This window comes from Aethalodelphis obliquidens, unplaced genomic scaffold (genome assembly GCF_003676395.1).
Source record: "Aethalodelphis obliquidens isolate GAN/ISIS:26980383/991018 unplaced genomic scaffold, ASM367639v1 scaffold48, whole genome shotgun sequence".
NCBI lineage: Eukaryota > Metazoa > Chordata > Mammalia > Artiodactyla > Delphinidae > Aethalodelphis > Aethalodelphis obliquidens.
In genome coordinates, this window is record NW_020837992.1 from 6,643,124 (window position 1) to 6,660,317 (window position 17,194).

At 35.9% G+C, this 17,194-nt stretch overlaps 1 protein-coding gene across 2 annotated transcripts in view; it reads left to right on the forward strand.

Annotated features, from left to right (window-relative positions):
* SYT14 (synaptotagmin 14) overlaps nucleotides 1-17,194 on the forward strand; it is a 230,638-nt gene that overhangs the window by 144,157 nt on the left and 69,287 nt on the right. For both annotated transcript variants that reach the window (XM_027082901.1, XM_027082902.1), the window contains one exon: nucleotides 12,798-13,069. In XM_027082901.1, coding sequence (XP_026938702.1) covers nucleotides 12,798-13,069 — 272 coding nt within the window. The remainder of the gene's footprint in view (nucleotides 1-12,797; nucleotides 13,070-17,194) is intronic.

Genomic DNA, 17,194 nt, shown 5'->3' on the forward strand with positions numbered 1-17,194 from the left:
TGTTGGACAGTTAGTGACATCTTGTAATATCGGCAATTCTTTTATTTCCTTAATGTTAAAACAGAAAATACAGTTTGAGTTCATGGTCTGTAAACCCAGAAGTCTCACTGCCTTGCCAGTTAGGTTTGGGTCACACTGAGATCCCTCTGCAACAATTATTTTGCCCATTAATCAACAAAAATGTTTAAGGTAATATACTGTGTTTCAAGCTTTGTGTTGCTACGCACTGCAGGTACAAAGGTAAAAGAGACAGTACCTGCTCTCTCAGGGAGCTCACAGTTCATAATATCTGAACGGATAAATACAATACAGTGTACACGATAGAAGCAAAGTGTGTTGTAGAAATATTTAGTAGGAACACTTAGGCTAATCTACATGCATGGATGTGTGTATTTGGGGGGAGGGTGGATACATTTGGGGGGTAGGTGATGAATACATCTGAGAAGGCTAGGAGAGAGTTAATGTGAAATGTTTATATTTTAAATCCTATTGGATGAAACTAGGAATTCCAATCTAAGGAGCAGAGCAAAAAAGTAAAGTAATGCAGTTGTTATACAACTTAGAAACTTGTAAGTTGTAAGTTCTTTCAATCTGGGAAAGAATTTGTAAGTTCTTGTAAGTTCTTTCAATCTGGGAAAGAATCCGAATGTGTGAGGTTAAATTTTAGAAATCATGTTATCTGCTGCATATTTGTGTTTTAAACTATGTTGGAAATGTAAATATTTTCAGGCACAAGAGCCATTCTAGGTCTGCCAGTCTTTCTTCTCCTAAGTTCTTACATCCGGCCGGACCCACTAATTGAGGCCAACTCTTATTCTAAGCAAAGTTGAAAACCAAACGGACTGCTACAAATTCTATCCACTGAGAAGAGTTTCCTTTTTTCTTATCTTTCAGGGCCACCTCTGAAAGATTATAAAGATTATAATCCTATATAATACCAGAAAATTCCAGTTCTGCTGGTTTGGGGCATATCATTAGATATAATTTTTTAACCCTCAGTTAAGTAGTCATAGCATACTTTGAGACTGTGCATGCAGGTGAAGCAAGCTACGGCAGGAGTAACTATCATACCTCCCTGTGCCTTCAGAGCCTACTTAGTCCTCATGCAAGATCTGCCAATTCCCCTTGATGGTGGAGTACAGCTTGACGTTCGTAACTCAATAGCTAGGTGATCACATGCGATCTGCTTCATACTGGACAGGTTGGATCACGTTGCTACCTGGTGTCCCTTGATCTTCCAGTTAGTCTCTGTTTGACACTAATATTTGGTCAGGAGCTGTTTCTCAACAACAAACCACTTTTCATTTCACTTGTGGAAGTGAGTATGATCTTTTATCAAAACCTAAGAGTCAAGAAATGAGAGGCAATGAATTGATTTTTGACTCAGAAAGTAGATGTGCTGAGTAAGATTGTACTGTTAGAAAGTCAGTAGCTACATGCGAAGTATGGTTTGAATCAGGAATTATTTCAAGCTACCAGGGAAATAAAGTAAGAAAGATTAGGGTTTCAAGGCATGGTGCAAAAATAATCTGAACTCTGTCGTCTAATAAAATGTGTTTGGAGGTACGAAAACATCATAATTAAAAATATCTAAAGGCCTCCAATGCAATTCTACCATCAGAACTTCTCAATGATACTTTTAAGCATCATGACCTACTGCAGACATTTGAAGACATTTGGTTTGCTGAGTCTTAAAGGTCACGTGTAGAGCTTATGCTACTGTACCCGGATCATCTGGAGAGACTTAACTTGCTCTGGGTGCTAGTCAAAGCTAATAGCTTTTTATTTTACCTTATAAATGGATCAGAGCTATACACTCAATTATGGAACATGCTGCTCTCAAAGTTTAAAGCAGCCAACCAAACTTTTTGTCTCCTTCTTAGTGGGAGGCAGACAAGGGGTAGCAAATGCTCTTTGACTTTGGGAGGAATATTCTAGCATACCCTGGATCCTCAAGAACTTCATTGAGGAGGCAAGCCCTGTGTTTTCTTAAGATTTAGTCCTCACTTCTGTTACACATGTAAATTTGCCAAGAAACTTCATCTGTCAACTCTTCTACTCTTACAAATCCTAATAGATTGCTGTCTTCTAGAGCAGGATCAAGGAGATGGAGCGTGGAATGTGGAGGCAGCCAAAGTCTCTGCAAAAGCGGATCACGGCATAGAGCAAGAATATTTTATTATGTTTCCCTGAAGCAGGGCAGTAGACGTATCTGTCCTTCCCACATGTAAATAACCTGTTGCTTTTGCTCTCTGGATTATTATGAAGGGAAAAGCATTTGCTAAATTAAAGCTACATATCAAATACCAAGGCTGTGTTAATTTGCTCAGTAAGGAGGCTCCATCTGGAGTGGCAGCTCCAGCTAAGTCATCCTCTAATTAACTTTATGATAATCTGCCATTAATTTTCAAGCCTGTTAATTTTTGTAGAGGCCAAACTAGTGAAGGCAGTCACCAAACCTGCAATTCTCAAGTCTCTGACTGAGACTAATCTCTGCTTTTCCCTTGGGATGTCTTGTTGCTGGAGAAAGGAAACTGCAGTGTTTCCAATTGTCCCTTCCTGTAACATATAGACGCTGCTTGGAAAGCCAAAGTGTGGATTCTGCCAGTTGCTCAGAGTACACATTCTAACTGTAAACCCAAGAACTGGAAAAAGAGAAGCAAGGTGATTTCTGAAATTTACTCTTAGATATTTGATATTATCTGATGCTATTATATGTGGAATTGGTTTTAAATTTCACTTTCTAATTGTTCATTGTGTGTATGTAGAGATTCAATTGATTTTTTAAATATTAATCTTGTATCCAGTGTCCTTACTAAATATGCTTACTAACTCTAATAGCTTATCTCTAAATTATTTTATGATTTCTATATCACAGTCATCATCTACGAGTAGTGACAGTTTTCTTTCTTTCTTTCCAATCCCTTTACATCTTCTTTTTCTCACCTTATTACACTGGCTAGGACCTCCAGTACATTGTTGAATAGAGGTGGTGCTAAAAGGCATCTTTGTCTCATTCCTGATCTCAGAGGTAAAGTTTTCAACATTTCACCAGTAAATTGGTTGTTTGCTATAAGACTTTCAAAGATACCCTTTATGAGTTAAAAGAAATTGCCTTCTATTCCTTGTTTGCACAGAGATTTTTTATCATGAATGGATAATTAATTTCATCAAATGCTTTTTAAAATCTTTACTTTGAAATAATCCAGAAAGGGTGTGTGTGGAAAATGGAAGATGTAAATGAAATACAGTGGTACAATTTTTAATAATTATTAAAGCTGGATAAGTAAAAAAACCAAAATCTGTTACAATTATCACATTACTTTTAACTTTTATTCTTTAAATGCAGTGAATTTGATAGATTAATTTTCTAATGTTAAATCCATCTTGCATTTATAGAACAACTTTACAGTCCTTTTTACCACCTTGAGTCATTTGAGGGTAAATGGCTTGCTGATCTGACGCTAAATACATTAGTGTATATTTTTTACAAGTGGGAATATTCTCTTACATAACTGTAATCCAGCCATCAAAAGTAAGACATTAATACTGATATATTTTTAACATTTAATTCTCGGAACCCACTCAAGGTCAACAGTTGTCCAAATAATGTGCATTATAAAAGGATCTAGTTCACAATCATGCCTTGCATTTAGTTACCATGTCTTGTTAGTCTCCCTCGGTCTAGCACAGTTCTTTGGTCATTCCCTTTTGGAGACTACACTTGTTTTTTAGAATATCTGAGTTTGTCTGATATTCATCACAACTAGATTCAGGTTATGCATCTCTAGCTGGAAGTGGTACCATATTCTTCTCATTGCGTCTTATCAGGTAATGCACAATTTTGATTTATCCCGTTACTCAGAATGTTCAGTTTGATCTCGTCATTAAGGAGGTGTGTACCAGGCTTCTCTCCTAAGTTACTCTTGATAATTAAGTCCTTTGTCAGAATGTATTTCTAACTACATAAATGACGTATTTCTCAAAATTCTTTCAGTTTATTCTTATATTTATATCTAGATGGATTCATGGTTTCCTCTTTTTCTCAATGTCTTATAATCGGTTACTATAATTATTTATTTTGAAGCTCAAATTGTTAGTGGGATTTAGTCAGTGTGAACCCCTTCAAGCTGGTTTCTTTGTCCTTTTGACACGACCCCATCATTCTTTGAGTGTGTCCTTAACTCTCAACACAAGAAGCTTGTCTAGGCTTGTCTTGTATTTTCCTTTTCTCAGCCCTGGAATTAGCCATTTCTTCATGGAGTCGTGGTTCCTTTTAGTGAAGAACTGATTGAAAAGCCAAGATCTGGGCAGTAGGTATGCTCATTGCTATCAAAGTGTTGTTCTTAAGCCCTCTCAGTGGACAGAGCTAGTATACTCAGGAATGTGTGTGTGTGTACACACATTATATGCATATTTACACTATAGTTCTACCTATTACTAACAACCTGAGTTCACACTGATATCTTTTCATTCTAATCCAACACCACAGAGTTTATTCTAGTGTTTTCCCTTTCCATATTTGTAACTCCCTTTTCAAACACTGAAAGAACTGGCTCGCATTAACCATTATATATTGTTTAATCACCACCACACCACTCCCCATCACTCTGCACACATCCCCCCCTTTCACCCCATTTACGTTCCAGTATCACATACAGCCTTTTCCACTCCTGGATGTCCTTGTAACCCTCAGAACATGGACTCTGACAGCCCAGGCCAGCTTGCCCGACATTGAATGTCCTCATCATCCTACCTAAGCTCTGACTTCCTGCTTGGGTTCTGACCCCATACTGCAGGACTTCCCCTTTTACCACTTGGACTCAGACAGCGCACTCTAGGCTCTCCTCCCACGTGGATACCCTCCCCATCCAGCTGAGGTTCTGGTTTGCCTGTGTCAGGCCACCTGTTTGTGTGGATGCCCTCCTCAGCCTTCCTGGGCTTAACAGCCCACACCAGTGCCCCCTCCGTGGCTCTGATCCTATTCAGGCTCTGGCTCCCCTTCCCTGGGTGTAGACACACTCCTCACTCTGTTTGGGCTCTGTTGCCCCAGACTAGGCTTCCTGTCCATGGGAACCTTCTTATCCTGCTGAGGCTCTGGTTCCCTATGCTGGGCCTTTCTCATCCAGATTGGGTTCTATCATGCTGCATGGTGCTGCCCCATGTATGATGTCCTCTTTGCCCTCCTTGTGCTCTGACATCTCACTTCTGGCCTCTCCCTGAATGAAGGCCCTCCTCACCCGACTTGTGCTCTGACATACGGCTCCGGGCCACTGCGGCTTCTTGTGCCACCACCAGGGCAGACCACTGCCTGCCTCTGCCCCGCTGAAGAGCTTTAGAACTGATAAATTTCCAAAAAGGGAAGAACAAAGGGAAAGCTTGCTATCTTTTTAATGTCTAAAGGATTTGAAATGATGTCTTCCTTTTTACTCTTGATATTAATAATTTATGCCATCTCTCTTTTGTTCCTGACTAGTCTCTTCTAGCAGCTTATTAATTTTATTAGTGTTCTCAGTGAATTTTATTTTGGTTTGCTGATGCTTTCTATTGTATGCGTGTTTTCTTTTTTTGATTTCTTCTCCTAATTTCATTCCTCCTACTTTGTTTGAGTTTCACTTGTATGTTTTTTAAATTTTTAACGTCTTGAAATGGGTACTTAGATCATTGTTTTCAGCCTTCCTCTCTCCCCTGCCCTCCCTGGCATATGCATTTAAGCCTGTAAATATCCTTCTTAGCCACATTCCACAAGTATTTCTTTTTTTGTTGTTGTTAGTTTCTGCTTTATAACAAAGTGAATCAGCTATACATATACATATGTTCCCATACCTCTTCCCTCTTGCATCTCCCTCCCTCCCACCCTCCCTATCCCACCCTTCTAGCTGGTCACAAAGCACTGAGCTGATCTCCCTGTGTTACGCGACTGCTTCCCACTAGCTATCTATTTTACATTTGGTAGTGTTTATATGTCTATATATATACTACTGCTTTCTCACTTTTCCACAAGTATTTCTGTGGATTATTTTTAATATCATTATTTTCAATATGTTTTCTAATTTCTATTATGATTTCTTTTTTAATCCATGGGCAATTTAGAAGTTCATCTTAATTTCTTGTTATTTTATCTAGATATCTATAGATTTTTTAGTTATATTTTTGATTGTGATTTCTAGTTTAATTCCACTGTGGTTAGATAACATCCTTTTTACACTTCCAGTTTTGAGAAGTGTGTTGAGCCTTAATTTATTACCCAGTATATGATCAATTTTGGCAAGTATCCCCAGGCATTTGAAAAGAAATATGAATTCTACAGATGTTGAACATTCACCACTTTTTAGAGTTGCAGTTCCCAAACTCTGAAAACCACTGTCTTAAAACATGATGTTAAGAACTACAGGTCATATTCCTGATATGCATGCATCCTGTTTTTTTCTAGAGTAGGAAGATACTTTGTCTTGTTTTGTAGGTACCGTGCAATATGCAAATGGAAAATTAAAATGCTTAAAATATATTCATGCATGAACCCTTTTATGGATATATCATTTCCATAAAATAGGGTATGAAATTTGGTTGTAAAATGAGGGATAAAGTAATAGTAGGGCATCATCATCATTTTGGTGTTTGATAGTCCCACAAAAAATTTCTTCCCAAGGCTGGATGTTTACAGTATAATTTAACAACTCCAACATAACTTGTGTTATTTTATAAAAACAATTGTCTTAAAATGTTTGCAATAGCAATTCATTTTAAGCCAACTCTTAGTTATTACACTGTATAGACAATATAAAGCAGTTATCAACTAGAGAAAAAAGATATTATTGCAAAAGTTAAAAAAGGAGAAATCCTCATAACTATCTTTTTTATGAAATTTAGATTCCAGATACATTTGGTGTTCTTCACTTTGAAAAGTAAAGTGCAAGAGTAAACTGAAAAGGAAAGAGAAAAGTGTGTTAATATTATTTTCAAAGCTTTGAGGATTTATACAATAATATATAATTATATAAACCTACATATATACAATTTATATATTCCAATGTTTATGTATATTATATATATATATATATCTCATTTATATGTTCCAAAATATTTTATATATTCCAATTCACAGCTTTAAAATTGTCTCTCTCAAATCCAGAAACAGTATTGAAGTCTACCCATGGAACCTACTTAGCACCTTTAAATATCACTAAACTTCTTTGGAGTAACTTGTGCCTTGGTCTTTGGAGCACATTTACACTAAATCTAAATAAGAGCCAGACGACTGGAGCTCAGCTGTGTAAGTCCCATAGTTGGTGGCAACTAGGCAGGGACCTGATATATTAAAAGTAAACCAAAGGAAGTAAGGTATAACATAATCACCAGACAGAAATTGTGTCATGCTGTCCACATAAAAAGTTCAGAGAAGGATTATTAAAGTGGAAAAAGAGCTACAGAAAGAGAAGATATTTTAATAAAAATGAAAACTGAAATCAACTGCCAGACTGATGTATAAGGAGGGCAAGGATCCTTTATCTTTCTCCTTCCTGGAATATTTAGGCATCTACTTTTTTGTTTTGTTTTGTTTAATGTGTGTGTATTTTTTTACTCCCATTAGTGTATTTTGGAACGGAAATATTGAGTCATTTTTTACTTTTCCCAGTTTTATTGAGGTTTAATTGACATACAACTTTGTATTATTCCAAGGTGTACAACATACTGGTTTGATATATGTAAATATTGCAAAATGATTATCACAGTGAGTTTAGTTAACATCAGTCACTTCACGTAGTTACAAATTTTTTCTTCTGATAAGAACTTTTATCTACTTTTATTCTACTCTCAACAAATTTTAAATATACAATACAGTAGTAGTAACTGTAGTCCCTGTGCTATACATTACATCCCCAGGACTTATTTATCTTATAACTGGAAGTTTGTACCTTTTGACCACCTTCACCCTTCCCCCCCCACCCTCATCCCTGCCTTTTTTTTGCCAACAACCACTGTTCTCCATATCTATGAATTCAGTTTTTTTTAGATATAAGTGACATCATACGGTATTTATCTTTCTCTTTCTGACTTATTTCACTTAGCACAATGTCCTCAACGTCCATCCCTGTTGTCACAAATGGTAGGATTTCCTTCATTTTTATGGCTGAATAATAGTCTGTTGTGTGTATATACCACATTATCTTTATCCATTCATTCGCTGATGGACACTTAAGTTGTTGCCATGTCTTAGCTATTATAAATAATACTTCAGTGAATATGGGAGTGCACATATCTTTTCAAGATAGTGATTTCATTTCCTTCAGATAAATACCCAGAAGTGGAAATGCTGGATCATATGGTAGTTCTATTTTTAATTTTTCTGAGGAATCTCCATATTGTTTTCCATAGTAGCTTCAACAGTTCACACTCCTACCAACAGTGCACAAGGATTCCCTTTTCTCCACATCCTAGCCAGCACTTGTTATCTCTTGTCTTTTTGATAATAACCATTCTGATAGGTGTGAGTTGATATCTCATTGTGGTTGATTTGCATTTCTCTGATGATTAGTGGTTTGAACACCTTTTCATGTACCTATTGGCCATTTGGATATCTTCTAGAAAAAGAAAGTTTTTACCAAAGACATTTTTTAGTTTCTCAACCCATTTTTTAATCAGATTGTTTTTTCACTGAGTTGTGTGAGTTCTTTATGTATTTTGGATATTAACACCGTATCAGATATATGATTTGCAAATATTTTCCACCATTCTGTAGGTCGCCTTTTAATTTTGTTGATTGTTTGCAGTGCAGAAGCTGTTTAGTTTGATGTAATCCTACTTGTTTATTTTTGCTTTTGTTGCCTTTGCTTTTGGTGTCAGATCTAAAATATTAAGAACAATGTCAAGGAGCTTACCCACTATGTTTTCTTCTAGGAGTTTTATGGTTTCAGGTCTTATGTTTTAAGTTGATTTATGTATATGAGGTCAGACAGTAGTTCAATTTCATTATTTTGCATGTGGCCGTTCAGTTTTCCCACCACCATATATTGAAGAGACTGTCCTCTCCCCATTGTATATTCTTGGTTCCTATGTCATAAATTAATTGACCGTACATGTGTGGGTTTATTTATGGGCTCTCTATTCTGTTCTCTTTATCTATGTGTCTGCTCTTTTGCCAATACCATACTGTTTTGATTACTATAGCTTTGTAATACACTTTCAAATCAGAATGTGTGATACCGCCAGCTTTCTTCTTCTTTTTCAAAATTGCTTTGGCTATTTGGAACCTTCTGTGTTTCCATACAAATTTTAGAATTTTTTATTCTATTTCTATGGAAAAAATGCCATTGGAATATTGATAGCGATTGCATTGAATCTGTAGATTGCTTTGGGTAGTATGAACATTTTAACAATATTCTTCCAATCCATGAGCACAGAATATCTTTCCATTTTTATTTGTGTCTTCAACTCCTTTCATCAGTGTCTTACGGTTTTTAGTGTACAGGTCTTTTCACCTCCTTGGTTAAATTTATTCCTTGGTATTTTATTCTTTTTAATGCAATTGTAAATGGGATTTTTTCCCCCTTAATTTCTTTTTATGATAATTCATTGTTAGTTGATAAAAACACAACTGATTTTTTTATATTGATTTTGTATCCACCAACTTTACTGATTATGTTTATTAGCTCTAACAGTTTTTTGGTGGACTCCTGATGGTTTTCTATACATAATATTATGTCATCTGCAAATAGAGACAGTTTTACTTCTTCCTTTCCAATTTGGATGTCTTTTTTTTTTCTTGCCTAATTGCTGTAGCTAGGACTTCCAGGACCATGTTGAATAAAAGCAGTGAAAATCAGCATCCTTGTCTTGTTCCCAGTCTTAGAGGAAAAGCTTTCAGCTTTTCACTGTTGAGTATGATGTTAGCTGTGGGCTTTTCATATATGGATTTTATTATGTTGATGTATGTTCCCTCTGTACCCAGTTTGTTGAGGGTTTTTATCATGAATGGATGTTGAATTTTACCAAATGCTTTTTCTGTATCTATTGAAATGATCATATTATTTTTATATTTCACTTTGTTAATGTTTTTTATTACATTGATTGGTTTCCATATGTTGAACCATCCCCTGGAATAACTCCTACTTGATTATGATGTATGATCCTCCTAATATATTCTTGAATTCAGTTTGTTAATATTTTGTTGAGGACTTTTGCGTCTGTATTCATCAGGAATAGTGGCCTGTAATTTTCTTTGTTTGTAGTGTCCTTGTCTGGCTTTAGGTAATGCTGGCCTCGTAAAACGAGTTTGCCAGTGTTCCCTCCTCACCTGTGTTTTATAAGAGTTTGAGAAGGACTGGTATTAATTCTTCTTTAAGTGTTTGATAGAATTCACCAGCGAAGCCATCTGATCCTGGACTTTTGTTTGTTGGGAAGTTGATTACTGATTCAATATCCTTACTAGTAATTGGTTTGTTCAGATTTTCTATTTCTTCATGATTCGGTCTTGGTAGATTGTATGTTTCTTGGAATTTATCCATTTCTTCCAGGTTGTCCAATTTGTTGGTATATAATTTTTCATACTAATCTCTTATGATCCTTTTTATATGTGGTATCAATTGTAATTTCTCTTCTTTCATTTCTAATTTGAGTCTTCTCTCTTTTTTTTTCTTGGTGAGTGGCATCTACTCTTTTCCATATAGATATGAACAGTGAAATGGATCCCATCCCCAGCTTCAATATGATGGCTTCTGATTAATCTAAACCGTTTATGGTAATCACATTCCCCCTACCACAGATGGGTTTAGAAATAGACATGTGACCCAGTTCTGTCCAGTGAGATCTGTGGGGTAATATGCTGAGAGTCTTCTTGGAAAGATCATCTCTCTTTTTGAAAAAATTAAGGTAAAGGAAAAGATGGCATGCTGATTCTTAGAACCACTACATTGGGAATTTTTTGATTGACTTCGTGGTACAGTAAGTATTTAGATATTACAATTTAACTTATAATTCAATGGCTGATTAAATATACATTTTAAAGGGAGAGAAGATGTTGTTTTAGTGATTTAAAAACTATCAGTAGAGAATATATTTAGAAACAACAGAAAATTCAAATATCAGGTTTTGTGTGTTTTTTGTTTTTTGGCCATGCTGCGAGGCACGTGGGATCTTAGTTCCCAGACCAGGGATCGAATCCATGCCCCCTGCAGTGGAAGCGCAGAGTCTTAACCACTGGACTGCCAGGGAAGTCCCTGTTTTTGTTAACAAAGAGGGATTTATTTGTCTCAGGCATCAAGAAGTTTGGAGATAGCTACTTAGTGATTTTTCAGATGCTTCTTCATTATTCTTAGTTTTCATTCTCATGCTTGTTACTTCATGGTTACAAGATGAGTGCAGCACCTCCAAGCAGGAGGAGGGGGAAAGGCCAGTGGACAAAAGGGGCATGCCAGTTGAGTCTGCCTGCTTTTGTCAGGAAAACAAAAGTTTTCCTGGAAGCCCTGTTCTGAAATCTGGTTTATTGTGTTTTATTAGCTACTATTTGCAATCCATCTATTTAATCTATTCTGTCTTCTCCAATTTAGCTTCAACTATATTAAGTCATTAACTTTTCTACTTTGTGCTTATGTTTTCTAAAGTGGGTATGTTAGACTCAGTAGGTGAGACATTTAATTTCTTTTTACAAAATTAGGGCTTCTGAGCAAATATGTAAATCTATGCTAAGTTCAATATTTTTCATTTGAACCAGACATTGTAGTAATTTTTCAATGAGTTTTATAGTTCTTATGTAAAGTTTTTCTAAGGAAGAACAGAAGACCTATTGAACATTTGAACTGAACTCCATTATAAGAATTACAATACAAACTACCTTTTTTTCAGAGTCCCTTTTGAGAAAGGAGCGTCACAGTCCATTAAAGGAAGAAATGAGCAGTGTTTAAATTTAATATCTGTTATTGTGTCCAGGATTTATCTACACAGACTTAGCTATTCCTCAGTTGTATACTGAACTCTATTTCCTTACATACCCTCCTGTCCCCACCTCTATCCTGTTCACAGACATGTTTATTCTCAGTTATTTAGATACATCATTACGGTAAAAGTTAAAAGCATAATTTAAGAGAGGAAGAAAATGTGGTTTCAGATTAACTGCTGGAGGTGGAGATGCGTGCCATGGACAAGGTGGAGCCGTACTTTAGAAGGAATAGAGATTCAGGGTGTGGTGGGGCAGGGTGTGGCCTCTTTATAATGCAGGCGGGGTGGAATGCAGCCTTCAGGCTTTGCTGGGGATGGGGGAATTAGGCCTCCATTCAGAGTGCACCCATTCCAGGATTCTGGATCTAGGATAGATGTGGAAAAATAGTTTCCGACTCTGCTAAGATGAATGCTAGTTTAAGTTCATCTCAGTAACTGAAGACAATAAATGAGGTTTATATTTGTTTCACCTACCATACTTTTACTATTGTGGCTAGAGAGGTCACAGATCATAAGGGAATAAATGAAGTTTGTATGCTCTAGGATTGTTTTGAAAGAAAGACCTAAATAAATCATCAATTTCACTTAGTATTTTTTGCTCTCCCATTTTTATAGTATAAAACAGGGTCTTGTTATATAACTTTTATTTTTCCTGATCTTATTATGCAGGAGGAGAGGAATGGGAAACCAGATTATTTGATTTCTGCATCTGAACTAGGGAAGAAGACAACTCATTAGTAAATCTAGTAGTTACTTTGCCACAGAATCTTAATCCAGTTTTTTTAAGTTATTACAATTATTGTGGACTGTACTGCATGTCGAGGCTAATTGGAAACAGTGACCAGATTCTTAATCATTATCAGGAAACTGCATTCAGAGAATGAGAAGAACACCCCCACTGGATGAATTGCAGCCACCACCATATCAGGATGACAGTGGTTCTCCCCATCTCTCATGTACACCCTCAGAAATTGGGGACAGTAAATGTGAATTTTCCCACTGCAGCAACAGTCCAAGATGCTCATATAACAAGTGTCCAAGTGAAGGAAGCACAGGTCATGAAATAGAAAGTTTTCATAATAAAGGATATGAAGAAGATGTTCCAAGTGACAGCACTGCAGTCCTGAGCCCTGAAGTAAGTAAAAGCACATAGAATTTTTAAAATGAATGTTATTTGGAAGATAATAATAATCCTGTGCTTATCCTCTTGGTCAGAAGGTTTTACCACTATCTTGTCCTTTATGGCTTATGGTACCGGTTTCTGTTTTTATCCAGCAGATTTTTCAGGGCTGTCCCAACCATCCTTCAACTCCCTTTCAAAAGAGGACAGGTAGATAAAAATGAGAGCAATATGCAAGATATTGAGAAGTATCTTGCCTCAGGGTTCAACCTCAGTAGGGGTTTAAAAAAAATTTTTTTTAACATTTTACATAAAACATTCTGGAATTACCCATTTCTTTTATCTTAAGGTTCCTATTTATGTTTGTGTTTATTTTTTAAATTATTTTACTTGGATATTTTTACTATTGGGAGGTGGCCCTTTAATGTTTTACAAGCCTTTCAGAATAATGTCTGCATTTCCATACCATGGAATATGGAAGGGATAAGTGATGCTCAGCTTTACTAATGAAATTTGAATTCATGGCATCATGCATTCAGAGAGGTTGGTTGGTTGTGTTTTAAGTTATTTCCTTTTTTTGGAGCAAAAAATGTGAAAACAACAACAAAAATAGGTGTGTTATACTTTTGAAGTCTTTCCATGTTCTAAAAGGGATTTGTTTTAATCTTTCAATGATGATAAAATCTATAAAGGTAATCTAGAGGTTTTCATTAGGCAGTATTACTTTTAGGTTTCCTTTTTTTCCAGATGGCAAGTTTTTACAACTTTTGTCCCAGACAACATTTCATGATACTGCAGTGTGTCAGTGTTCTTACTAGGTGAATTTTTATCTACTGCCAAAATTAAATAATGAAAGTACAGCTCTGAATAGAATTTCCTCAAAGTTTTTCTTATATAATTTCTAGGAACACTTTTTATCTGTTACTACTCTTCTACTCTTTCTAATATTATTATATAGTATCTAACTTATCTAACTTAGAAGGAAATTCTGCATTGGTATTATAAATTTAACATAGTCGTATTTCATCATTTTCCACAAAGAATATTTCTCCTTGTTTTGTACTTGAGCAAATTTGAGATAACTATTTTATAGATTTGCAAACTATATAGATAGCCAGCACATAAACAGTGAAACCTGGGTTGTGGAACTAACAACAATAATAATAGTTATCACCAATTGTGCCAATAATTTTTCTATAAGCTTTACATAGCTCATTTAACTCTAACAACCTCATCTTCAGAAAGTTGTTATTTCCATTTTAGAAATGAAAACATTAAGACTCAGAGAATTAAGCAAGTTGCCCAGGTATAAGTAGCTCTTAAACAGTAGAACTGTAATTCAAAGCCAGGTCTGCCTGACTGCAAAAACAGTGGTCTTAACAACTACGCTCTATTGCCCCTCTTGACTTGAATCATTGTGTGTGAAATTACTTTGAAGTATTGGTACCCTCCAAGTACACCACCAGGCAAGCTATCCCAGAGGACTCACAGACCAAATTAAGATGCTCAGGTTACACTTGTGTGTGTGTGTGCATGCATGTGTGTATGTGTGTTTTAAGCTATTTCAAATATAAAGCAAGAAGGAAGAGGAGCAAGATAAGGTAGGAGAACACACTTAGGATAGGATGCCCTTAGATACAGGTGGCAAGACAACAAACACCGTGTGAATACTGGTTTATATAATGTCCTTATGTTCAGTCTTACTCTTTCTGCTCCATCAGCATTCCCTAATTACGGCACGGTAACAAGGACAAAAGTTGAGATTTGAACAAGGGTGCCAGGGGCCAAAAACACATACTTGTTTTATGGGAGAGATGCAGGGGCAAGTACTCCTGGCCACAAGTAAAACTTGCAGTTAGTCTACTAAATAGACATAGATTTTATCTGCATTTCTTAATAGAACACGTGGGTGACAGAGCTGTCAGCCCAGAGGTGACATGATCATAGCTTGGCCTTTCCATCCCTTTCCATAGGTAATAGTCATTTGTTCTATCTTATTTTCTGTTTATTCTGTCTTTGACATATCTTAACAAGTTATTAACTTAGTTATTATATATATTTACCACATGTTCTGAATTCTGCCTGTGTCTCCCAAGTTACTTCCTTACTTCTTATCTGTAGTTAACAGAACCTGTGAGTTTTGCCCATATTTCAGAAGCTTGCTGTGTTAACACTTCTTATTGAGTCTCCTCCATCCTGCTTGTTTTTGTGTCTTCTACAGCGAAACAATATGTTCAAACTACAGCAAATGCATGTCACATCAATATTTAGGTGCTGATAGCCTATGTTAGTGTAAAACTCATTCTTGTGTTTTTTCAAGTTTACTTTGCTTCCTACCATTCCTTTAATAGATATTATTTATCAAATAGAAAATTCTTACCTTCCTATTGGTTTAATCCAGGATCCAGCTATTTTAGAACCTATCTTCCTACACAGTTGAACTAGGAGAGGAGTGAGGAGGGTTCAGAAGGATTCCCTGGCAAGGAGTTCATTAACTGTATTGATGACCTGTTGCTGGCTAAAGATTATTGAAAACTTTGACTTAGAACCTTGAAAAGAGGGATTATTTTCTAATTATCTGTTTGTAGAATACAAATAGTAGCTTTTATCTGTAAAAGTCCCACCCTTTTAACCCTCAGTTTCACAAGGAATGCCCAGGAAAAAAAAAAAAAAGGGAGGCACCAAGAGAAACAAAATTCAGAAATAGTTATCTGAGACCGTATAAAAATCTTTATTACCTTGAAAATCTTAGCTGTCATGACACTGTTTTAGAAAACATTTAATTGAAAAATAAATTAATGTAATTAATCATTTAATTAGCAATTATGAAGTAGCATGCAGTAAAACATTTTGTTCTAAACTGTCAATTTAACAGAGTAAGAATATTTTTACCCTGATCTAATCATATTGCATAAAAAAACTGAATTATTCTATGAGAGTTTGTTCCTACTCCTAAAGTATTCTTCTTTACTTGTCATCTTTTCTTCCATACACCATACAAAATTGAGTCATCGTAGGTAGACATGTAAGATCTATGAGGTCAAAGACTTGTGTCTTTTTGGTTCTCTGCTGCATCCCCCACCCAAAAATATGTCCTGGCACATAGTAGGTGCAATAGTTAGGCACATGTTAAGCTGCTGTAACAAGGAGACAAGTACAATGGCAAATACAGATACAAAACCACAGAAGATTGTTTGTCTTTCATTTAACAATACTCGTGGGTGAGTAGGTGACTTTGCTCTACAACATCATCCAGGGGCCCAGTTCCTGCTTTTTAGTCACTCTTCTGTCCCCTAGGGTGTTGTCCTAATCCACATGGTCCAAGCTGACCCACACATCCTATCTGTGTATCTGCTTGTGGGAAGAGTGAGAGATAGAGAGTGAAGAGCACGTAATTTTTTCTACAAACCAGATCTGGATGTTTCATACTGAACTCTGTTTCTCTCCCTTTGGCTAGAGCAGAGTTTCATTGCTATATCAGTTGTAAGGAAGACTTCAAAGTAAAGTTTCTTGCCAGACAATGTGTTTCTGGCTAAAACCCAGGTAGTTTTTTTGAGGCATGCGAAAAGGGAAGACCAAGAGTCAGTAGTAGTGCCTACTACAGTACGCATTAAATAAAAGTTCAGAAAAATTCAGAAAATTATAAAATTGGCCCACATTTTAAAATGAAAAACACTTAATATTTATTAAAATATTTGAAGGGGTGAGGTGGTATAGCTGAAAAGTCAGAGAGCTGAATTTGGCACTGTTAGTCACTAGCTGAAGCTCCTGTTACATTCCAGATAGTTAGACTAGCAGGAACTTTAGACAATTCCAGGCAAAAGAGATACAGTTTCTTTTAACCTTACAATTAAAATATATAGTTTCATGCTTTCTTGAACTTTTGGAATATGTATTCTGCCATTTTCAACAGTAATTAGTATTAGAAAATAATACGTAGTTTTAAATTCTGGTTAAAAATTGAAGTAGTGTGTGTGTGTGTTATGGAAAATAAATATTTGGCTGCAAGTATTTTGAGGCCTTTGAGTTTATACTTTCATATTTCACATTTCCATTGATTTTCAAGCCTAAGTGTGTTAACATTCTATTACAGATGGGGACATTTGAAACAAATCTGAAAATGGTACCAAATTTTTCAGT